Source organism: Malaya genurostris, chromosome 1, assembly GCF_030247185.1.
Source record: "Malaya genurostris strain Urasoe2022 chromosome 1, Malgen_1.1, whole genome shotgun sequence".
NCBI classification, from domain to species: Eukaryota; Metazoa; Arthropoda; class Insecta; order Diptera; family Culicidae; genus Malaya; species Malaya genurostris.
Window position 1 is genome coordinate 64,012,769 of NC_080570.1, and position 22,773 is coordinate 64,035,541.

A 22,773-nucleotide genomic window follows, 5' to 3' on the forward strand; every position below is an offset into this window, starting at 1 on the left:
ATAAACGAGACCGATAATGTGCGATACGCGACCGTAATTGAACAAGCATTTCAATGTTTATATTTCTAAGAGCAACTTCAACCAGTTTTTGAAGTTCATAAATCTGAATTCGACATGACTCTAAATTTTCCGAAGGGGTTATAGCGTGATCAACGCTTCTTCGTACTATGTTTCGCGATTCATCTTCGCGGATTGCTTTAAGTAAAAGCTGCACTCTATTGCGGTGAGTTTTTGCGGTTATATTGACTACATGTCTCAACGCCAACTCATAATCAATTTCTTCATCGATTAAGTGTGTATAATCCATACTTAAAAGATCGAACTGAATTCACAAATCAAAATGTGCTTAAAACAAACTATAACCCAAATCACAAAACTCAAATTCTAATATAAATTTTTTAAATAGATGGGGTTTTCAGTTGGGCGCCAATGTAAAATATAGGAATTTCTTCCTTCGGCGACGGAAAGCCAACTAGCCCAAATAAAATCATTTTGTGTATCGTTTCATATTGCTTATATATTTTCGAGCATGTACTCCAATCTACTTTTCCGCCTCCTCACTTTCTTTCTCTAAACCTAAAGCACTTCTTTCGCTATCCAGCTCTACACATTTCTATTACCCTGATTATCATTTTCCTACGCTATCATCTTCCATAAACTCACAACAAATCTTTTACTCACGGTACCGAAGCCTTGCTCACTGGACGATCGAATCCCCATCGTCCTTATCCGACCGATGTCATTGTCAGCACTGCCAACAACTATCGTCCGAAGCTCGAAATCGCTCAGTCCACAATCCCGCTACGGCTCTTACTCCAATATTCTGCGCGCAACGCAACGGTAATTAAGCCGCAAGCGCCTGTCTGGTCGGAGATCGATCCGCGACGAAGACCAATTACTCTCCGGCTTGCGATCAGCAAATCACTCACTATCAGTGCGATGACGTCACGCTCGCACCCAATCTCATCGCACCAATCAAAACTCCTGTGTCTCGCACGAGGCCACTAGTCCAAACGCCTCCGTCGGAAATACGATCGATGTCGGTGTGTGACTCACGATCTCGGCTAATCAATCCGGCTTCCAGAACCACAGTGTAATAATTTCGGTTCCTCCTCGTGTTCTGCCGTGTAGTCGCGCTTAACCTCCAAGTAGAAGGGAACCGTCCACGTTGAAGATGGTTGGACCAAGATCGAGTCAGTCGTCGATGACTGATTCCGCAGAATAGGATGAAAAGGAAAAACAAAAACCCTGGAATGGCGAACCAGATGAGTTCTGCCTGCGTGCCTTTTAATTTGCTTAATTTTGTCTCACCTTTTGGGGTTTCCAATGAATGTGTCTGGCGTCTTTCTCTTCCGCACTTTGTATGTTCGGGTCCGTGTGCTCCGTGGCGGGGAACTTCTCGATCCGGCTATAAAGACTAGCGTCACTTTGGGCTTAAGATGACCAAAGTTTGCACATACCTTTTGTTTCGTCGTTCCGATTTGCTGACGACACACTAAGTCTCTGCAGTTCTGCTGTGCAGCTGCGGGTGTTCCCGCATGCGTGTTTCTTACACGGATGCTCAAGTCAGAAAGACTGTTCCAATTCCTTCTCTCTTATTTTGTGCTTTTGACAGTTATCCGGAAGAAGGTATCCGTTGGTTCGAGCTGCGTCTGCCAAGGGAGTGGTTCGTAGCTGTGCAGTGAGGCCAGTACTGCTGATTTGTTTTTTCAACTATCCTTCTAATTTAAATGTTTTTTCAGTGCATGCTTATCGTATATTCACAAAAATAATTCAAACGCTACACAATTGAGTCTATGAATTGTTAGTTTGTCTTCAAAAGGCATGCAAATTTCACCACTTTCCTTCTATATCCACTGAATAAATCAACAAAAAAAGAGTTTCGCCCTTTTTCGATTTGTTTACTTTTATGTCTCCTGTGTGAATTGTAAAGGTACGCCCTTGCGCATTTTTCGTGAAATTGGCTGGTTTTCGCGACTGAGACAAATCTGCGGGTAACACACAAAAAGGAAAGCGCACTTCTTCTCAGTGTCGAACAGACAGAATTTGAGTGAGCGAATTGGAGTGAGCAGCTGGCGCGAATGAAACACATTCTCTTCGCATGAATCGCTCTCACGCGCTCTCGTCTAAATACACCCAAGTGGTGCGTGTTAGAGAGCGAACGCTTCTGTGATTTAATTTTTAAATATATAGAAGGTAACGATGGCCTTGCTATGACAATCTTTTTCGCAGCAAGGAAAAACTAAATTTTATTGAAAAATTGCGCTTTTGCTGAATATGCGTGCCCCATGCTTCTCTTACGCGAACCGTACACCAGAATCCTCACCGGCGTGCACACTTCAGAGAAAATATTCTCGATGTAGTTGAAAACTGGAAAATACTTCCAGCGACAATAATTATTATCACGTTCTACGTGGAATATATGATGTCGCAAGTACCGCGCATAATTCATGTAGTGATGCACTAGTAGCGACGTTATGGATTGGCCAATGAACGTGATAAAAACGATTATCGCTGGTTGTGTTTTTCAGACCTCAGCTGCAGCGACAGAATCTTCATACACCTCAGAGAATTTCAGAGCTCTGCTCTAGCAATTTTGTGTGATCCAGTACTAGAGTTGAATGCGCTCACATGATGCGTGCACAATTTATATAACAGTGGTGTATATGTGTGAAAGAGAAGAGGTCTCGTTGATGGTGTCAGTGCGAGGGGAGAAATTATACTTGCTCTTCGTCACACAGATGAGATGGACATCTCTGCCGTATACACCAGGATTTCACTTCTACGGTTCTGAGAGAGGCGTAGCTGCCATTTGTTTGCCATACTGTTGACAGCCAAATTCACCAGAACCGCATGTGAAAATGAGCGTTCTTCTTATTATTTTTTCATTTATATTTTTTTTTATGTTCGGGAAATTTATTTTGAATCGAAAAAAATTTTCAATTATTACCTAACATTCTTTTTTTTGCTTATTGGGATTATTGATCAACTAACCTGTATCCTGTAAAAAATCATAATAAGTAGCTAAATCAATCGGTGGAAATGCGACTAGATGACAAGCGAATGTTTTATGTCATTTTGGCTTTGACAGCCGTCATTGAATCGGTCCTGGTAGCCATTTGGTACCCACGGCTGCCAAGGTAGCCAAAAATGCCATGCATGCCATTAACCCTTAAATGCATGAACTATGTGTTTGTTGTTATAAGCCCATAGTTGAGGCAAGAATGCGGTATATTACCAAATGATAACGTCATACATCTAAGAATTGAGTGATTGTTTTAGATATAGCAGACGCTTGTCGCTTCAATTATGGAGAATTTACAAGTGACGACGAAGGATTTTTTCCTGTGGCGTGGTTGTTTGGTGTAGCGAAGCTCTAGTAGGTATTTAATTGAAACTAAAACTGACAGTATAACAGCGCAAAACCTTGGTATTACATTCAGGGTTGTTACGAAAAATTTCAAAATCAAAACGCGCGAAATCCGTGCGAAGTCGAACACTAAAACGCGCGAAGTTGAAAACTAAAACGCGCGATATTCGAGTGAAGCGATCGTAAGCTCCTCATATGAACACAATAAATAAGTCCGCATACAGCACGTCACTTCGAGAAACCCAATGAAAACGATTTCATTTTTATTCTTCATCTTTTTCGATGCCCTTAGTTAAGGAGCAAGACATTTTGCAAGCGTACGAGTGATGTCAACAATATGTGCGTAAAAACAAACTCCGGCGCTTCTTTTACTGATTTTAATCAATAAATCTTCCATATGGTTGAAAACTAAACCAATCAGTTCATTCTGCTTAAAATTGTAATTCAAGAAAAGTGTCTTAGTCTAGAACTCTTCGGTTTTCCTTAAAACTGCTCGAGAAAAATTATCTCAGTTTCAGCTTACTTCCACTGACACATTTGATTAGCAACAAACACATTCCTATATGGATTTCCTCTTGCAGAATTTTTTTCCATACCTTTAATTAAACATGCGAAAGGCAATGGAAATGGCATGTTGTCGTAAAACTATTTATTTTTTCCGGAAAACTACTTTTGTAACAGAAAATATTTAGTTTTGCTTATTTTGTGTAGCGCAATCTAATACAAATGATTTGAAGCAGTGTTGCCAACTTTTTTAAATTAGGGAATTAAAATCTATATTCATAAAATGTAGGCAATTTTCCTTCAAACGTTGGTGAAAAATTGTTCAAAACTGATATATCATACAAAATGTCAGGCTTAACATTCATTTGAGAATAAATTATTGTTAAAAAAGATTGTTTTAAACTCAATCCTGCAAGTCACTTTAATAAACTCGTTGCACTGCATATAATAATTTATAACATACCTACTGAATAAATTGTACGTAATACACAAGTTAACTTGGTTTATTCTTGATCCTTAATTAATACAGACTTTTTGCTACAAAAAGAGACGACGGAGCATTTAGTGGCGTTTAAACCATTTTGAAATATGAAATACGAAAGTCATCAGCGAACGATAGTTTTATACACTTGATCGAAAAATTTAGATCGTTGAGATACAATAAAATTATGAACGGTCCAAGGTGACTTCCTTGAGAAACTCCAGATGTAACAGCACTTGGTGAAGTTGTACATGTTCCTTTTTTCACTATCATTTCGTTACCAGTTAGATATGATCGAAGCCAATTAAAAAATGATCAATTTAATCCCAGTCTACTTAACTTGGAGATCGTTATGTGATGATTTATTTCGTCGAACGCAGCAGGGGAAGTTGAAAGCTTTGACATGGATCCAAGCTGAGTCTCTGATATGTAGTCAGAGCAACTATGTGTTATAAAATCCAGAACTATAATTTCAAACACCTTCGATACAGCGCACAAAGCAACAATTCCAAGGTAGTTGGATACTAAACCCTTGTTCACATATGATTTCTTCCATATTTCAGGAAAAATTCCAGAACGCAAAGAACAATTGAAAATGTTGGAGACGATATCTTTCATCTGACATCAATATCCTTGAGTGCAAAATGTTGAAATAGCAACTTGTATCACTCGAAATCGAAAAGCATAAAATCGAAATTTTGTCCACTGAAGAAAACATTGGCTAGAACCGCCTTCTAGTAAATTTTAGTTTTATCAAGGGAAAATTCGGCCATCTCGACCAATTGCTGAAACGTTCGCCCATCTTTAATTTTTTAGGGTTTCATAAAACTCACAAGTTTCAAAAATTTGCAAAGAATTTGGTAGAATGATGTTTTTTGAAATTCGCGCGAAACCCGCGTCATAGCATCAAAATCTTAGCAGAAACCGCGCCAAATCCGCGTGACCGTAACAACCCTATAAATTCCTTTTTTTGGAATTTAACCTTGTTTCAACAGACTTCTCATCAGAATCATGGCGTACAGAACCATTGTTGCGATCCTACTGATACTAGGGACCTTGACCCGAACATATCACACCTGGCTTGTAACAAGCCGTGTCATAAATAAAATCATCATGTAAATGGGTTTCTAATGCTTCTAAAGAAAAATAAAACAAATTTTACAACAAAGAGGTGTATTTTCAGATTCATTTTTAAAGCGAAAGACTCTCAGAATTGTTTATTGAGAATTTGTTAGCCTTCTGAATCCTTTATAATAGACCTATACACACACGAACGTCCCACAAACTATTGTATTCTAATAAAAGGGTTATGTTTCCTTTCTAGTCGATCCTCTGTTCCCTATCCATAGGTGAAAAGAGGAAGTCACTTTCAGACAATAATCACAGGAAGTAAACAGTGACTTTTTGGATTAGACTGGAAAGATTGTCCCTTTCGTCACGCAATGTTTCGCAATGATCCCACTGGCATATAATCACGACTGCCTATTTTGTGTGATACATTCCATTCATTTAATCTAGCACAAGTACACAGCAGATCTACAGCAATCATTCAGATTTTTCACACGTGGTTCTAAATTTAACAGTACGAGCTAAACCTTACAAAAAAGGATAACCAATCCTATTGATAATTTTGACCTGACTGACCAAAACCGAATGGCATGGACGATGTCGACCCTGACGAGGAAGCGTTCTGTGTTGGATCTCCTAATGCTGACGGATCTTCCGCGATTGGTTGTGAACGGAATTGTTCTGCTGACAGCCTCGTAAACATAATCCCCACACCCTCAATCAATGCCAGTAGTACCCCTCCTATGATGGCACTTCCGGCCATAGCTCCAACGCCATTACGAGCTGCCAATATCCCTCCTGTCGCAGCGCCACTAATTATCGAGTTCCAGGGATCTTCCTTCTTCCGGAAATGTACCAAAGTGCAATCGATTGTGCTAAACATTCCACCCCAAACGGCAAAGTTTCCAGCAATAATTGGGGAGCGGGCTTTGATAGCTGTTAAACTGCCAATCTAAAAACCAATTTGTGTTAGTTTGATTCAGTATAACAATAAACAGAAAATTACCAATCGCCTGTTGAAGCCAGAGGGGGCATTTCGAAATCCTTTTATCGCTTGGAATACGCCACCACCTATGCACCCCATGGCAAAAGCACCTCCGCAATCATCCACAATTCGGTAAGGACATGGCTCTCGAGCATATTCCTCCATCTAATCTAATTTTTACTTTATTTCGCTAGTCGAGTAGATATCTAAATTAAACAAAATAGGTTGTATATCGATCCTTTAAGTGGCTTTCTAAATCTAAATAAATCTTTTCCTTTGTTATCATGAATTATATAACAAAAATAAACGATTCGCATGCCAAATGGACCTTATCAACTAAAAGCAAATTCTGAATCAAACGTAATTTTTTTTTTCAAGGATCCAGAACTGTTTAAGACGTCAAACTTCTGTACGAGCTAACGCTTTGAACAAAACGCAAAAATTCTTAAGCATGCGATGGGTTTAACTTAAATATGTTATATATTCTCAAATATTACCGTGATTTACAGCAATTCGTTCGTTTTATTAGCTTAAATAATTCGATCACGTTTATTACATCAACTTTTCCAATCTTTTTTCCTTGTGCTTTTTATCTGTCATTCGTAGGTTAATGATGAAAGGGGTGGTCATTGCTAATTGTCATTCGGATATGTCGACAAATAGCCCACGCAACAAAAAGAAATTCACTTTTATTTCAATAGTATGGCATCACTGAACGATCTATTATTTAGTAATTACTTCCCGGCAACGTCAGTAACATTGTAATTGTTTTTCATGATCTCTGAAGAAGTACAGTGAACTATTTTACGTTGTGATAAAAATTTGCGTCTTCTTTAAAAAAAAACGTAATCCGTCCAATTGCGCGCCATGAAATATTGTTTTGTGGTTATCGTTTTAGTGGCACTTGGTTTGCGAGAAACAAAAGCCGACACTGACCTTGCTACCGTCAGTGATGATGATCTCGTCAAGTTATTCCACAGTCATTCCAACCTGATCGTATTGTTTTGTAAGTAAGAAATGTGACATGTCTTTTCATCATTTAAAATTGATGTAAACACAATGTTAATTATAAGCTGATTACTGCTTATGGCATGTAGATTTTTTTAATTTTCATCAATCCCAAGAAATATCGAAGAAGGTGTAAAGCTTTCTATACAATATCATTATAAAAATAGAGAAGAGAGCAGAGATGCCAGATATTTTCATATAAATTATCCTGAAAGAATTTTTTTATCTGTATTCTTTTCTAAATCGATTTTTTTTGTAATTAAATCATGTTGAGAGAATGTTATTCTAACATTATAAGTTTTTAGAATGAGAAATTCAACGAACGTTCAATATTCATATTCAATGCAATATATTTGTTATATGTTTGTAATATTTGATTAGCCTTCGGAATCACCAAAATATAATTTCAATTTCATATATTTTAAAATGTTAACTACACTAAGGTCTCTTTTTACGCGGGGGATACGCACCGCGCGAAAAACGCGTAACTTCTACGATGTGGAATTTCAATTTCAAGCACATGTAGGGTAACAGAGGTATTTTGGCCCACTTTAGGATTGATTTTATTTTGGCCCACTTTGTAAAAATGTCTACCAAATGTTCGAATATCTTTGAAAAATCCTTCCACAATTTCAATGTGATTAGCTTCAAATTGATGCAACATGGGTTACTTAACATCGATTAAATCCATATAGTTTGTTAGGTGGGCCAAAATATATGAAGTGGCCAAAATACCTCTGTTACCCTAAATATTGAGTTCTATGTTCATTTTTTTTTTAATTTTATTGCATATCAGTTTTTATGTTTTTGGATGAGATTGAAGAATTGCAAAGTAATAGTTTCTCAAGCTCATTTGCGGCAGACCAATTGTTCTATGCAAAGAAAATGTTAAACCAATGGTGTTCTCATTTTTTCTCAGCAGACAAAAAGTTTTTATATTCATTGAACGAAGACTTGGTTCGAAGCTTGTATATTCATTTCTTATTTCATCATCGATATTGTCAACAGTCTGTGATATGAATATCCATACAACATTTCCACTTACTTTCTCAAGTAATCAAATCCAACATTTACTTTCCCACAAAACGCAGACTACACGCACTTGACAAAACTCTCGAGAAATACTTGTCAAGGAAAACCCGTAAGAATCCTAGAACAAAAATTAACTTTCTTATCATTAAATCTAATTACATGTTCCAACAAAAAGGCATACACGTTTCCATACGAGTCCAGTAACCCAGATTTCAAACCTCACAAAAACATCGACAATAAATATTAACTCAGCACACAGTCACGTACCCAAAGGGGGGGCCCGAGGGGCCCGGGCCCCTCCCGAAATCAAAAACAGATATATAATTATTTAGAAGATCTGAGGCATGTATTGCAGAAATAACAAGACAGTAAACGTGAAGAAATGTAATACAATAACAGATCTAGTGGAAAAGTTTGAAGTGTCTGTTAAAAACACCCGGAAGAGGCACACCGAGAATTAGGTACATAAGCAATCTACAGTAACATTATTTTTTTATCTTTGGGCCCCTCCCGAAACGAAATCCTGGGTACGGGCCTGTCAGCACGACCTTAACTTAAACCAGGAAAATATCTGATTTCAAAAGTAAAGTAATAATACATTTCGGTTGATAAGCAACGTATCAGTAGAATGAGAATGTTCGGTAGTTCGACTGTTCCAATTTCGTCAAAAGATGGAAAAATACCGAATGAAGTTTCGTGTGTACCGTTACAATTATGCAAGTGAGGTATTTAAAGTTAGCGAAATCCACACAAGCTAACTGCTAGTGCGTGTGATTTACGATATACGAATATGTGAAAAAGCATGTCAGTTTTATTCGTATTCACGTCATCCAGTTATGTCTCAGACATTACCCTCTCACTTTAATCAACATGGACATCATAATATCAATTCAACATTGGTTGACATGTAACAAACAGTTAGTTTATTTCAACACGAAACTCAGCCGGAACAAATAAATTTTTCATTTGGTTAGATCAAAATTTCATTGAAATCAAACAGAGATCATTGTTGATGTTTGAAGGAGAAGTTGGTTCAAAACAATCATAATCTAGCTTGAAATTAACATAAATCAAATCATAAATCTACTAAAGTAACAAAATATATTTTAAACATGCTCAAGAGGCGTTACATAACACATTTCTCTACGTGTAGTTTTTCCTCTGTGTACAACGTATATCCTGTTCAGTAATAATGCATTTTGTAACGCGCCTTGTCAGTAAAAGTAGACAAACCGGATGTTAAAGTCTTTTTCTAAAATTTCCGTCTAATCAATCAATCCTTTTTTTTTACGAATCGATTGATCCGATAAATCGCGTTTATAATTATCGATTACAAGAATTGTTCGATTGTTCGAAAAATAATCTACATGATACCGAAGCACTGCCCAAGTTTAGTTTTAATAAAAGAAATGGATACGATTAGAAAATTAATTATTATTTTGGTAGTTTTTGCCTCTCTCTATAGAAAGGTATTCGAATTGCTGGAGAAACCGACTTTTGAACGGAGCCTCGGAGACCCATAGTGTTATATACCACTCAGTTCGACGAGATCGGAAAATGTCTGAGTGTGCACTTTTCGAAGATATTTTTACCGCTCGATTTTCTCAGAAATGGCTGAACCGATTTTAATAAACTTAGGCTCGTTTGAGAGCTACTGTCAGGCCATTGATCAAGTTCGAAGATCAAATGGCTGTTACTTTTGGTTCCGGAGATATGATGGTATAGATGACGTAACCGAAAAAACGTGTTGTTTTTTTACCGCGCAAGTTTCACGGAGATGGCTGAACCGATTTCAACAAGCTTAGGCTCGTTTGAAAGCTACTATTTATTTATTTATTTATTTAGGTATAATCAACGGACACATTATGGTCCTAATGATAATTTCTAGCAAAAAAAAATTCCAAGTATCCTACTGCGTGATAGATTGAAGTCAAATCCTAATGAAACGCGATTGAATGATCTCTGCACGTCAACAATATAATTGTTAGCTCCGAAGTTAGTTCGTCGTAAAGGAAGTCGAAGAAATGCACTGTTGCGAAGAGCACGGGGTCGGACGTTAATATTAATTTCGCGGAGCAAAACAGTCAATCTTATGAAACGATATAGCTGATGTGTTGCTTGAATGTCAGTTGCTCATCGAGAAAGACACACGGAAAGACACACACACAGGTCTTTAACACACGTCGTTCTGACTATCGAGGATCCTTCCAGAAAGTAATCAAAATGAAATGGCTCTTTCATCTTCGAGAACGTGATGGTCGAGCATTTGTCAGGATTCAATTTCATACGGTTTACTTTACACCACTTGGCGAAGCTCAACAACTGTCGTTAAAGAAAACCTGCATCTACTGGGCTTCGAATGTAATAGTAGATCTTAACGTCATCGGCAAACGATAGACGAGGGCCCTCTAGAGTAAAGTTGACGTCGTTGAAATACAGTAAAAATATTAAAGGCCCGAGATGGCTACGATCTATAAGATATGACTGCAGCCATCGAAAGATGCTAGAGCCGAATCCAAGTGTTTAGGCCATTGATCAAGTTCAAAGATCAAATGTTTGCTACTTTGGGTTCCGAAGATATGATGGTATAAGTGACGTAACCGACAAAACGCGTTGATTTTTTGCCGCGCAAGATTCTCGGAGATGAATTAACCGATTTTCACAAGCTTAGACTCGTTTCAAAGTTACTATTGGGCCATTGATCACGTTTGAATATCAAATGGCTGTGACATTTGGTTCCGGAGATATAATGGTATAAGTGACGTAACCGACAAAACACGTGGCTTTTTATTGCTCTAATGTATATGAGTGCCAATATTTTGGGATCACCTCTAATTTCGTTAAGCGCTATTGTTCAAAAGTGCAAAAGCACCTCGAAAAAAGTTCTCATGCAAAATTTGAGCTAAATCGGACATAGGTAAGGGGTTCTACCCAGCGGTTAAGGTTTGAAAATATTCGATCTTGGAAAATTACCATAAGGGGGAGTACATGAGATTTCCGAAATAGAAAATTTTTTTCGAAGCCAAAAATCTTCAAATTGCATGAAACGTCGAGATTTAGTGTTACCTCAAAATAATTTTTCATTCAATCTATTGCTGTTCATTTAAACTTTATCCACTTAGCAAAGCAAAACTGCAACGAATGTGATAAATTGGAGAACATACTGAAAAAGCTTGACCAGGAAGTCAGGGACAATTTAGAAGCAGAAATCGTTAAGGCCACTAATAGTCAACTGGTACGATTGTACAGTCCCACAAAAGAACCAGCGATAGTGTTTTTCCGCCATGGCGTGCCGCTGCTGTACGACGGGCCAGCTAATGAAGATTCTCTCATTGGAAAGCTAGTGCAGAATAAGGATCCGAATGTGAAAGAACTGTCGGATGAAAATTTTGAGCATCTTACTCAAGCGTCAAGTGGAGCAACAACGGGCGATTGGTTTATTATGTTGTAAGTATAACGGAAGTCATGTTTAGCGTCGTCTTGACTAATATTCCGTGCCGTACTACAGCTACACATCGAATTGTGTCGACTGTCAACGTCTGACTGCCGTTTGGGAAGCGGTTGCCGCTGATCTTAAGACACGAATGAATGTGGCCTTGATTGAGAAAGATGGAAAGGGAAGCGCAACAGCGGAGAGATTTGGTGTAAAAGTCGTTCCTTCATTTATATTGTAAGCGAAATGGCATATATAGCTTTGTCATTATTCTTAGTAATGTATTTTCAGCTTGCGTCAAGGTAAATTCTATAGATACGAGATAGGCAAATATGACATCAAATCATTCGTAAAATTCGCCCAAGATTGGTACAAAAACACTACTCCGGAAAATGTTCCGATTCCAACATCGCCATTGTTAGTAGTCCTGACTAGATTCAATAAAAAAATTACTATTCGTGTGATTATTTTTTCAGCGATGCACTTATTGGAGAAATTGTACAATATCTCAAATATATTCCCGTAATAATCGTAACGCTGCACAATGAATATACAGCATTATTTTACTGTGTGATTGGCATTTTCGGATTTGTAGTACTTGGATTTACAGCAGCCATCGTCCTCGCAATTATTACACGCTGCAAAGCTGCCGCTAAAAGTAAGAAAACAAAGGCAAAGAAAGCAAAATAATTGATAGAACATGACCCGAACGAAAAACAAGTTTATAATTGTACTATTAGAAAAGGTAATAATTTGTGTTGGAAGACCGTCAAAAGAAAAAAACGAACGCTTTGCGTTAGAGTTTTAGAATAAAAAAAAACGTTTAAAACGTGTAGTAAGAATTTTTTTCTGATGTTTCTATATCAAGTATTGATGACGTTGATGTAAATCAGGAATATGAGTCCAAGATAACTTCCTTGTGCTATCCCTATCGCCGACTAGACGGAAAGATTATATTGCTCTGTTATCCAAAACCAAAGACATCATAGTAACAAGATATCCAGCTCTCACATTTCCCGAACAAATCATTGGCAACATCATTTTTTGCGAGCATGGCGCCCTCAGACGAGTCCGCATCGAATCTCGTACATAGAAGTAGGGGAGAGAAATGTTAAATTCGTGCGCGCCAAAATAGCAGCACTGCGCACCCATACAATTGACATGATATCATAAATTAAATAAACATAGATTTCCCAGTGCAATACTAATGTAGTTGAGAAACCCGTGACAGCAAAAGCACCGTCTGGTGGAGAATGGGTGCGTAAATGCTCCTAAAATGCATGCATAAAGTTGCCTGCGCATTTAACAAAACCACAGTAGCTAATGGAAAAAAGTACACCCGTTTCTCACTAGAGGTGCTGTTAGTGTCACCGTACAGTCGGAAATCTATGTTTATTTGATTTATGATGATATGTTGAATGTGATGCCGTGCGACGGCGTTGCTGAACTGAAGATTGATTTCACTCTAAGCTGACAGGGTCTGCCAAAACAAAACCTTAGAGTAAGGCAATATAATATGTTTTAGCCAGTCTTCCCATGAACATTGGCACGATTGTGCCTGTGTACGAAACCTCAAGCACATATCCTCAAACACACACCTCAAACTTACTGCGAGCCCATGTTCAAATTAATTCCGAACACAGTTCGTACGTTGGCTCGAATTATCGTGTACGTACACCGGGCACATTTCAGGTACGGATGAAACAGTGGTAAGGAAACCTTACACGAGGACAACTAATGCTATTTTTAATGATCGACTAGATAATGACATTCCAACTTGTAAAAAGTATTCGTCATAGCTACCCTTACACGTTCATTAAAAATGACATTTGTGGTTCTCGTGTAAGGTCCCCTATTGAAGAATCCAAGCAACTCTTCCGCGATCGATGCGCTGCCCGAGTGGCGTGCTTTGAACTAAGCGATGGTGATAATTTCCAGATTTTGCTTGAAGATTCGAACAAAATGCAGGGTTTTTATTTTTTTCCATATGAATCGAATACTAACATACAAAAACGTGTGAAAATTTGGTAACAAAATCGATCATTAATGATTCAGTAACTTTCCGTGGTATGTTTGATTGATATTTATGGAGAAATCGTAACATGAAATGCCAAATTCGAAGAAGTGAGGTTGGGTACTGTTTTCATATCTGGGACATTCCTTGTTTTTTGGGTTGGATTTTGAGATTAATTGGTAAATTATGATCAAAAGTTTTATGACTAGTCTATTTACTCATGTTTTATCATTTAAATCAAATCTGTATGTGAACTGAAAATTTCAAATTTCATCCGAGATTGTCAAGAGTATTTGACAATTTGAAATCATGGCCCTTATTACCGGTATCACTACACGGTGAAAACCAAGTGAAGTGATTGTGACCCTTATTATCGGTATCACTTCACGGTGAAAATCGAGAAAAGTGAATTTAGGTCTTTAGCACGGAAGTCGCTTCAAAGACAAAAGTAATTATTTGGATGAATTTAATGTCATTATGAACATCACGCCACCAACATTTTGTCGAAAATATTAGTTTTTTCCACTACAGTGATCACTTCACTATGCGTGATACTGGTAATAGGAAAAATCAAGTGAAGTGACATGTAAGTGAAGTGAATGTGAAAGTGGAAGTGAGAACGGTAATGAGGGCCCATATGTTTGATGACAACACGTGAATAATCATTTTTCTTACCAATATTTGTAAGGTTTTGCCATCTGCATTCTTTCAAATTCAAGTAACTTGAAAAATTCGTTGTTACGATATTTGTTACAATACTGTTTATTAGAACGAATTAAAAGCTTATGTGCTAATTATACATTATAAAATATAGAGCACTGGAGGTGCACGAGTATGTACATCATCTCTCTGACTATCAAGAAGAACTGAACTAGTCTGATCTCATGTCCGGTCACCAATACTAAAGCCTGCATCTGTCATACTGACGCCTGTCAGTTGACGAGCGAAGATGGTGAAGTCGATAATGTGGAGTCCTGCCAACACCTCCCTCTTTAATAAAGGGTTCATACCTCACGGGTGGTCTTCGTAGCCTAGAAGACTGGCGTAAGTGAACCGATTCCCGGTGCTGATTGTTTTGTGGTGTACGTGTACGTCGATGTTGTCTCTGACGCTGCAGGTTCTCATTTAGTTAGGCTGGTAAGACGAAGGATGTTTCGGCTTCCGGTTCCGATGTGCCTGTATTCAGACCACAACTGTCCAACAGAATTGTAAGTGGTACAGGCGAATCTTCCACTGATTCCGTTTCTGTTCTCTGCTGCTCCGTTTCGTATCGGCTTCGCAATTGGTTGCAATGGGATCGAATAAGGGCTCGTTTTGAAGGAAGCCACACGTTGTACATAACTTTTCCTATACGCTCAATTACGGTTCCTTCTTGCCAACTCCATTTGTTGTTTCGGTACACTTTAGTCCACACGAAGTTTTTGGGATTGTAGTTCCGGTCCTTCGTTCCATGCTTCCGGTTGAACTGCCTCTCTTGCTTAGAATTATGAAACTTGTGCGCAGGAGTAGGTGGACGTAGTAATTCAAGCGATGTTCGTATTGGCCTGCCAAAAATGAGTTCAGCAGGAGACTTCCCATCTGGTGCATTGCGACACTGTGTTGAACGATAGCAGAGAAGAAAGGTATCGATTGCTTCATCGAGTGTTTCTCCCCCTGAAGTGATTTTTTTGAGTGATCTTTTGAACGTATCAACAAACCTTTCTGCTAATCCGTTTGATTGCGGATGAAACGGTGCAGTTTTCAGATGCATGATAGCGTTAGTATCACAAAAAGCTTCAAACTGCTCGCTAGTTAGTTGAGGCCCGTTATCTGTAACTAACGTTTCAGGTTGTCCATATCTGGCGAAGATTCCACGAAGTATGTGCAAGGTTGTTTTTGTCGTGATGTCCTTAGTTCGCACAACTTCTGGATATTTTGAGTAGGAATCGACTAGAATGAGGTAGTATTGTCCATCCATTGGACCTGCGAAATCTAGATGCAACCTTTGCCACAGCTTTTCAGGAACCGGCCAAGACTCAAGGTTTGTCTTCCTGTCGGTTTTAGCGACACTTGCACATTCCCCGCAGGATCGAACGAGCTTCGAAACATCTTCGTCGATGTTTGGCCAATACACATACTGTCGGGCTATTGATCGCATGCGTTCAACTCCCGGATGCCCAGTATGTAACTGCTGTAGCACTCGTTTTCTGGAACAGGATGGCACCACCAATCTCTCACCATAAAGAAGACATCCATTTACGACGGACAGTCCATCACGCCGTAAGTAAAACTGTTGAACTTGTGCATCGGTTATACTTGCTTTCTTTGAGGGCCACCCATCGTTGACGAACCGCATGACTTGTTGCAGATCATGATCGGATGTGGTTCTATCTCTGACTTGCTTGAACGAAAGTGGTAAAGCTTGTATTGACTGGTAGACGATGCTACGAATACTATGTTCTAGTTCGAGATGAGCGATTACGAATTCTTCATCGGGTCGAACGTGACGATTCATTAGCCGCGAGAGAACGTCAGCATGGCCAAAATTGTCTGTGGATACATAACAGATATTAAAATCGTAGAGGAGTAGCGTTAGTGCCCATCGCTGTAACCGGTTAGCTGTGTAGACGGGAATGCCTTTCTTTGATCCAAATATTGCTAACAGCGGTTTATGATCGGTTTCGAGAGTAAACCGACGACCAAAAATCATTCGATGGAATCGTGTCACAGCGAATATCAGTGCCAGTCCTTCTTTTTCAACCTGACTATAGTTACTTTCAGCTGCGGTTAAGCTGCGAGACACGTGGCAAATAGCTTTTACTGATCCGTCAGGGAACTTATGAGCGATTCGAGCACCCAGTCCGACGTTTGATGCATCTGCAGATACTATAATTTCCAACCTTGGATTGTAGTGCGTCAACAGTAACGGTGATTGTAAGAGATTCCGAAATTTGTTGAACGATTCTTGGCACTCTGGTGACCACACAAATTTTATGCCTTCCTTAAGAAGCTGATCCATAGGCTGTCGAAGAGTACGCATATCTTTCACGTATTTCCCATAATAATTTAACGCGCCGAGATATGATCGTAAAGTTGAAATATCATGTGGAGGCGGCATGTTTACGATTGGAGCTATTTTGTCTGGATCCGGTCGTATTCCATCAGCATCAATAATTTGGCCCAGGTACTTCACCTGATGCATGTAGAAATTGCATTTGTTTATGCGTACGGTAAAACCGTAATCACGTAAACGATGAAGAACCATCTGCAGGTTGTGTTGATGTTCCTCTTCTGTGCTTCCTCCGACCAAAATGTCATCCAGGTAACCAGTGGTGCGTTTGAGACCAGCAAGCATTGAATGCATCAACTGCTGAAAGGCTCCCGGAGCTGCTTTGATACCGGGCGATAGTCGCGTGAACTGGAAAAGGCCTTTATGGGTATTGATGGTGAGAAACGGTTGGCTGGCTTCATCCACTGGTACTTGCAGATAAGCATCGGATAAGTCAATGTGACTGAAAATCCGACAATTGGCCATTTTCGCGAAAATATCCTCTGGTAAGGCAGTGGATAGTTATTTGACTCCAATACAGCGTTTAGGCCTGTGGAAAAATCTGCACAGATTCGAACAGTTCCATTTGGTTTTCGTACAACAACAATAGGCGCTGCCCAGTCGGAAAAATCAACTTTTTTCAGAATACCGTTGCATTCCAACCGAAGGAGTTCATCTTCTACTACGTTTTCCATACTGTATGCTACCGGACGTTTTGGACGATATACCGGTTTTGGTGTACCCTTGAGAACGAGTTTCACTGCCGTTTTGTTGCATAGGCCCATCTTGTCAGTGAATACGTCAGGGAATTGTGCTTGTAACTCTGCTGTGCCTTTGGATTTCCAAGTGATGACATGGTTGCAGAATGACGTAATTGGATGATTCCACAAACCAAATAAATCTATCATGTCGATGTCTAAAATATCGAGATTTACATTAGGAGCAGCGACAAAACACTTACCCTCTTTGGTGACGTCATTGAGGGTAACAGTACAATGCAACTCCGAGACGAGTTTTAGCGGCTCCCCAGATGCTGTTTTAGCACGACATAATGCTGGTTTTACTTGCGGACGACCAATCCGGATCCACGAGCGATGCGAGATAATGGATATATCCGACCCAGTGTCCAATTGCAGACGAAGTGGGACATTATTTAATAAAACAGCAACGAATTTCCGACCTTGTGCAACATTTTTCACTGCTACGGTTTTTGTTAAATGCTCACGCTGCTTCCTTTTTTTCATCAGCAACTTTTTGGTTGACGTGTTGGCCGCCAATTTTGATCTAAAACAGGAACAATAACCTTCACGGTGACCTTGCTTGCCACAATCACGACATTTGTGGTCACGAAATCGACAGTCCTTGCTGAAGTGCATTCCACCACAGGACCAGCAGGGTGTTCGTGGCTGCTCACGATCGTTACCACATCCACTTGCTTGACGTGTTGGATTCGGCAAACGTTTGTTGTGTGCCACGTAATTAACTGATGACAGTTTCTCCACTAGTACGGTATCCTGCTTCAGATTCACTAAACTGTTGCATTGCTCAACGATTTGCTGAAGGGTAATGTCTGCTGCTTCATTGAGCTTGTTAATTAACCGCATTCTAATTTCTGCGTCTTTGCTTGACCTAAGACCGCAAACGTAAATTAGACATTTGAACTGTTCCTCTGTCAGCTGCGAAAGCTTGAAATCGACACAGGATTTGTTGACTTTGCATGAGTAGGCAAGGTAGTCTTCCTCGTCCTCCTTAATAGTCTGAAGACAATTATAACGCCGTCGAAATGTTGAAACTGTGGCTCCGAACAGCGCTTTTAGTTTTTCGACTGTTTCACAAAACGTGTACTCACGAGCAAGTTTTGGAAGAATAAAACTGTTGTAACGCTCGTGGTCTTGTGGGCTCATTTTTCTAAGTAAAAAACGTACCTTTGCGGCGTCATCTAACTTTCCCGCATCCTTATCAAAAAGATCTGCATATCGCGAAAACCATGCGTCGAATGTGTGCCCATTTTCTTTGTCATACACGAATTCCGCCATGTCGCTTGAAAGCGAATCGAGTATAACCTCATCTCGGGACAAACTCTTTAAGGCTGCCTGTGTAGCGGCCAACTGCTGTGACATTTGTCTCATCAGAGCCTGCTGATTGGTGAGGATGCTTACAACCGCTTCCGTGAGAATGTTCGGTTGCGATTGCTGATTCCCGGCACCTGCTGCAGGGTTTACTACTGGATTAGTTGCCATGTGCACAATTTTCACTGTTTGCTGATCCGCAGAATACGTTTTTAGCGGGATGTCCGCACACAAATTTTTTTCCCGGCACGAATTTTACGACCGACTCGTCGCCACTGTTACGATATTTGTTACAATACTGTTTATTAGAACGAATTAAAAGCTTATGTGCTAATTATACATTATAAAATATAGAGCACTGGAGGTGCACGAGTATGTATATCATCTCTCTGACTATCAAGAAGAACTGAACTAGTCTGATCTCATGTCCGGTCACCAATACTAAAGCCTGCATCTGTCATACTGACGCCTGTCAGTTGACGAGCGAAGATGGTGAAGTCGATAATGTGGAGTCCTGCCAACATTCGTCAAAATTTTTTCTAAATACATGGGATATGTCAAAACAATCACCATAACGCTATCTCGTGGTGACCACGCTGATTGGATTGTTCAATAAAGAAAAGATAGAACGAAGGGAGAACATAGCAAGTTTGGTATATCACGGTAATAATCAATGTGAGAGAAGGAAAGTGAGAATAATTGGAGCGGTACAAAATTGAGTATTCCAGTGTTGCTGTTTAATTACTATCATTTTGCAAGGAAAGAAATATGTAACCGTTGGTATGAAAGTACTAAATGTTGATACAATAATATTCAATTATATTTCAGTACTGGTACCGTGTTGAACGATTTATCGAGCCTTGTATTGCTACGATCCAAATCAGGGAACCTGCAGGAAATTGATATTAAACAATATTGAGATACTAAATGTTTGTACTCGAATCAAGATTTTTTGTGATCATTAAAGGCTTACGAGCATAATAAAAAATGCTTGAGGCTTATAATTTATTTTATAATAGCGTGTGTGTATACAGAATTTTTTTTTTTAAGTTTTAATATTTTTTCAATAATATTCATATATCGCGATCGGTTCATCGTCGTTTCATTACACAGCCGGTTTAATTATATATATATATATATATATATATATATATATATATATATATATATATATATATATATATATATATATATATATATTTATATATACATATATATATATATATATATATATATATATATATATATATATATATATATATATATATATATATATATATATATATATATATATATATATATGTATATATATATATATATATATATATATATATATATATATATATATATATATATATATATATATATATATATATATATATATATATATATATATATATATATATATGCGCTCATCCATGTACAAATGTATGAGTTTTGAGTTTGAATATGACTTCAGATTTTAATACGTAGGTATATTGACGGTAGGTGGATTTGACGTTTCCATCATAAAGTTTGGCATTTTTTATCATAACCATATTCAGATCATTCTGTCATTTGAGCGCTATTGGTTTTGTTTATAGTGAGTTGCAAATTTTACCTCAGCAAAAAAAACAATGGAATCGTGTGCGTTTTCGTGCAATGATTTATTACGATTTTCGTCGTGGATTATCAAGACAAAAGTGCTTCAATCAACTTAGTTCGACTTTTGGCAGTGTAGCACCATCCTGTACGACTGTAAAAACTGGTATAACAAATTCAATCGCTGCCGTAGTTCACCTGCCGACAGAGATGGCATTTCACCAGAGTGATACACGCTGGCGTCAGATTCTTGTCCACACCGAGGATGCAAAAAACGAAGCATCGCACAAAGAGGAAAGCGCACTTCTTCTCAGTGTCGAATAGACAGCATTTGAGTGTGTGCTTGTGGTTAAAGCAGCTGGCGCGAGTGAAACACATTCTCTTCGCATGAATCGCTCACACGCGCTCTCGTCTAAAAACACCCAAGTGACCACTGGCGCGTGATGGTGAGCGAACACTTCTGTGAACTTCAATCAATAGAGAGTAGATCTGGCTTTGCTATAAAAAAATTGCAAGGGAAACCGAAAATTTTACGATAAATTGTTTTATTTTGCTGCAGATTTTTTTGCAGAGTGCTCACCGGCGTGTACACCTCTGTGAAAGTATCTGCATCCACCTCCGAGAATTTATTAGCTAATGCTCTATCACTTTGGTGCGATTCAGTGGAAGAGGTAAAAGGAAATAAACAAACGCACTCATGATGCGTGCATACTTTATACAACAGTTGTGTATATATGTGAAAGAGAAGAGCTCTCGTTGAAGTTGTCAGTGCGGGGGGAGAAATTTTACCTGGTCTTCGTCACACAGAGGAGATGGACATGACTGCCTGCCGATGAATGGATCCCACATAATTTGACAAGTTCTCAAAAAAGACTCGTATCGATTGGTGCAAAGATATGCGATGCTTTAAATTTGGTGTATTACACACATATGACGAAACGTGGATTTACTCATATGAGACCGAAACTAAACAGCAATCGACTGTATGGGTATTCCAAGAAGAACCAAATCCAAAAAAAGTTGTTCACTTTCGAAACACTTCAAAGAAAATAGTGTCTTTTTTCGGTATAAATGGAACTATCGCTACCGTTGCTTCAGAGGATATTAAGACCGTCAATTCTGATTGGTACACAACCATTTATATGCCAGAAGTTTTTCGGAAAACAAACGCAAGACTCAAAATCATTCTTCATCATGATAATGCAAGCTCTCACACATCGGCTCAAAGAACCGAATATTTGAGCACCCAAACATCGAATTGATGGGCCACCCGCCGTATAGTCCTTATATGGCACCTAACGACTTCTATTTGTTTCCTTCCGTGGAAAATAAACTACGTGGAGAGCGATTCTATAGTCCTGAAGAAACTGTTTATGCGTTCAAAAACCATGTTTTGGGAGTACCTCAAGAAGAGTAGAAAAAATGTTATGAAAATTGGTTCAAGCGTATACAAAAGTGTATTGATCCTCTAGGGGAACATTTTGAAAAACGACAAACCATTTTCGTGCGAATCAACTAAATGACCGAAAGATGATTATGATCATACGCACTGGAAACAAACACAAATTTGCTGGAACGAAGACATATATTATATGGATAGAATGCTAAACAATGTTATTGAGATTTGTAAAACATTTTACGTGTTATACCAATAAGAATTACTGATACTGACAATGAACAATATGTGATATTTTATTAATTTTCTATAAAGTAGCTTTACCATTTTTAAAATCTATGCATAGAGACTATTTATGATTAAAAAATTAAAAATAAGGCAAAAATACTATGACGCTTAAGCGTAAATACAAATTATTTATTCTATGCACCTCGTAATCCCAATTGGCATTACTCTGAATCAAATAGGGCTTGTATTCTGGAATGTATTCCACATTCTGGAAGTATCCTCTTTTACATTTTCATCGATTACTGACCTAATATTGCCAGAGACGTATTCGAACAAATCTGAATAAGCAAGTATGAACTAACAATTTTTGAACTTTTCCTTGTATGTAAAGCATATATAATTTTTCATGCCCAAAAAATTAAACCGATAAATATATATATATATATATATATATATATATATATATATATATATATATATATATATATATATATATATATATATATATATATATATATATATAAATATCTATCCATATAAATTCTGATTGAATAGAATATGCACTTTACAATTGTC

General features: G+C 38.3%; 4 protein-coding genes and 1 long non-coding RNA gene across 5 annotated transcripts; 1 reads left to right on the forward strand and 4 right to left on the reverse strand.

The window, feature by feature from the left end:
* Positions 1–364: 364 nt before the first annotated feature.
* Positions 365–1,683, reverse strand: LOC131440277 (uncharacterized). Its single transcript, XR_009231368.1, has 3 exons — positions 1,461–1,683; positions 1,312–1,408; positions 365–1,248 (listed from the first exon to the last, which is right to left on the reverse strand). It is a non-coding gene; the product is annotated as an uncharacterized LOC131440277 (long non-coding RNA).
* Positions 1,684–5,511: 3,828 nt separating this feature from the next.
* LOC131440278 (mitochondrial import inner membrane translocase subunit Tim17-A) lies at positions 5,512–7,036 on the reverse strand. Its single transcript, XM_058611405.1, has 3 exons — positions 6,906–7,036; positions 6,430–6,614; positions 5,512–6,375 (listed from the first exon to the last, which is right to left on the reverse strand). Exons 2-3 carry the CDS (start codon positions 6,571–6,573, stop codon positions 5,974–5,976), a joined length of 546 nt encoding a protein of 181 aa, XP_058467388.1. The 5' UTR covers positions 6,574–6,614; positions 6,906–7,036; the 3' UTR covers positions 5,512–5,973.
* Positions 7,037–7,120: 84 nt separating this feature from the next.
* On the forward strand, positions 7,121–12,723 carry LOC131440279 (thioredoxin domain-containing protein). The gene is made up of 5 exons (XM_058611406.1): positions 7,121–7,414; positions 11,571–11,895; positions 11,957–12,118; positions 12,173–12,298; positions 12,358–12,723. Exons 1-5 carry the CDS (start codon positions 7,276–7,278, stop codon positions 12,569–12,571), a joined length of 966 nt encoding a protein of 321 aa, XP_058467389.1. The 5' UTR covers positions 7,121–7,275; the 3' UTR covers positions 12,572–12,723.
* A 2,301-nt stretch (positions 12,724–15,024) lies between these two features.
* On the reverse strand, positions 15,025–17,409 carry LOC131426040 (uncharacterized protein K02A2.6-like). Its single transcript, XM_058588449.1, has one exon. It carries the CDS (start codon positions 17,407–17,409, stop codon positions 15,025–15,027), a length of 2,385 nt encoding a protein of 794 aa, XP_058444432.1.
* A 58-nt stretch (positions 17,410–17,467) lies between these two features.
* Positions 17,468–19,163, reverse strand: LOC131426047 (uncharacterized protein K02A2.6-like). The gene is made up of 4 exons (XM_058588464.1): positions 18,849–19,163; positions 17,885–18,680; positions 17,523–17,839; positions 17,468–17,473 (listed from the first exon to the last, which is right to left on the reverse strand). The coding sequence occupies exons 1-4, from the start codon at positions 19,161–19,163 to the stop codon at positions 17,468–17,470; spliced, it is 1,434 nt and encodes a 477-aa protein (XP_058444447.1).
* Between the last annotated feature and the right edge of the window lie 3,610 nt (positions 19,164–22,773).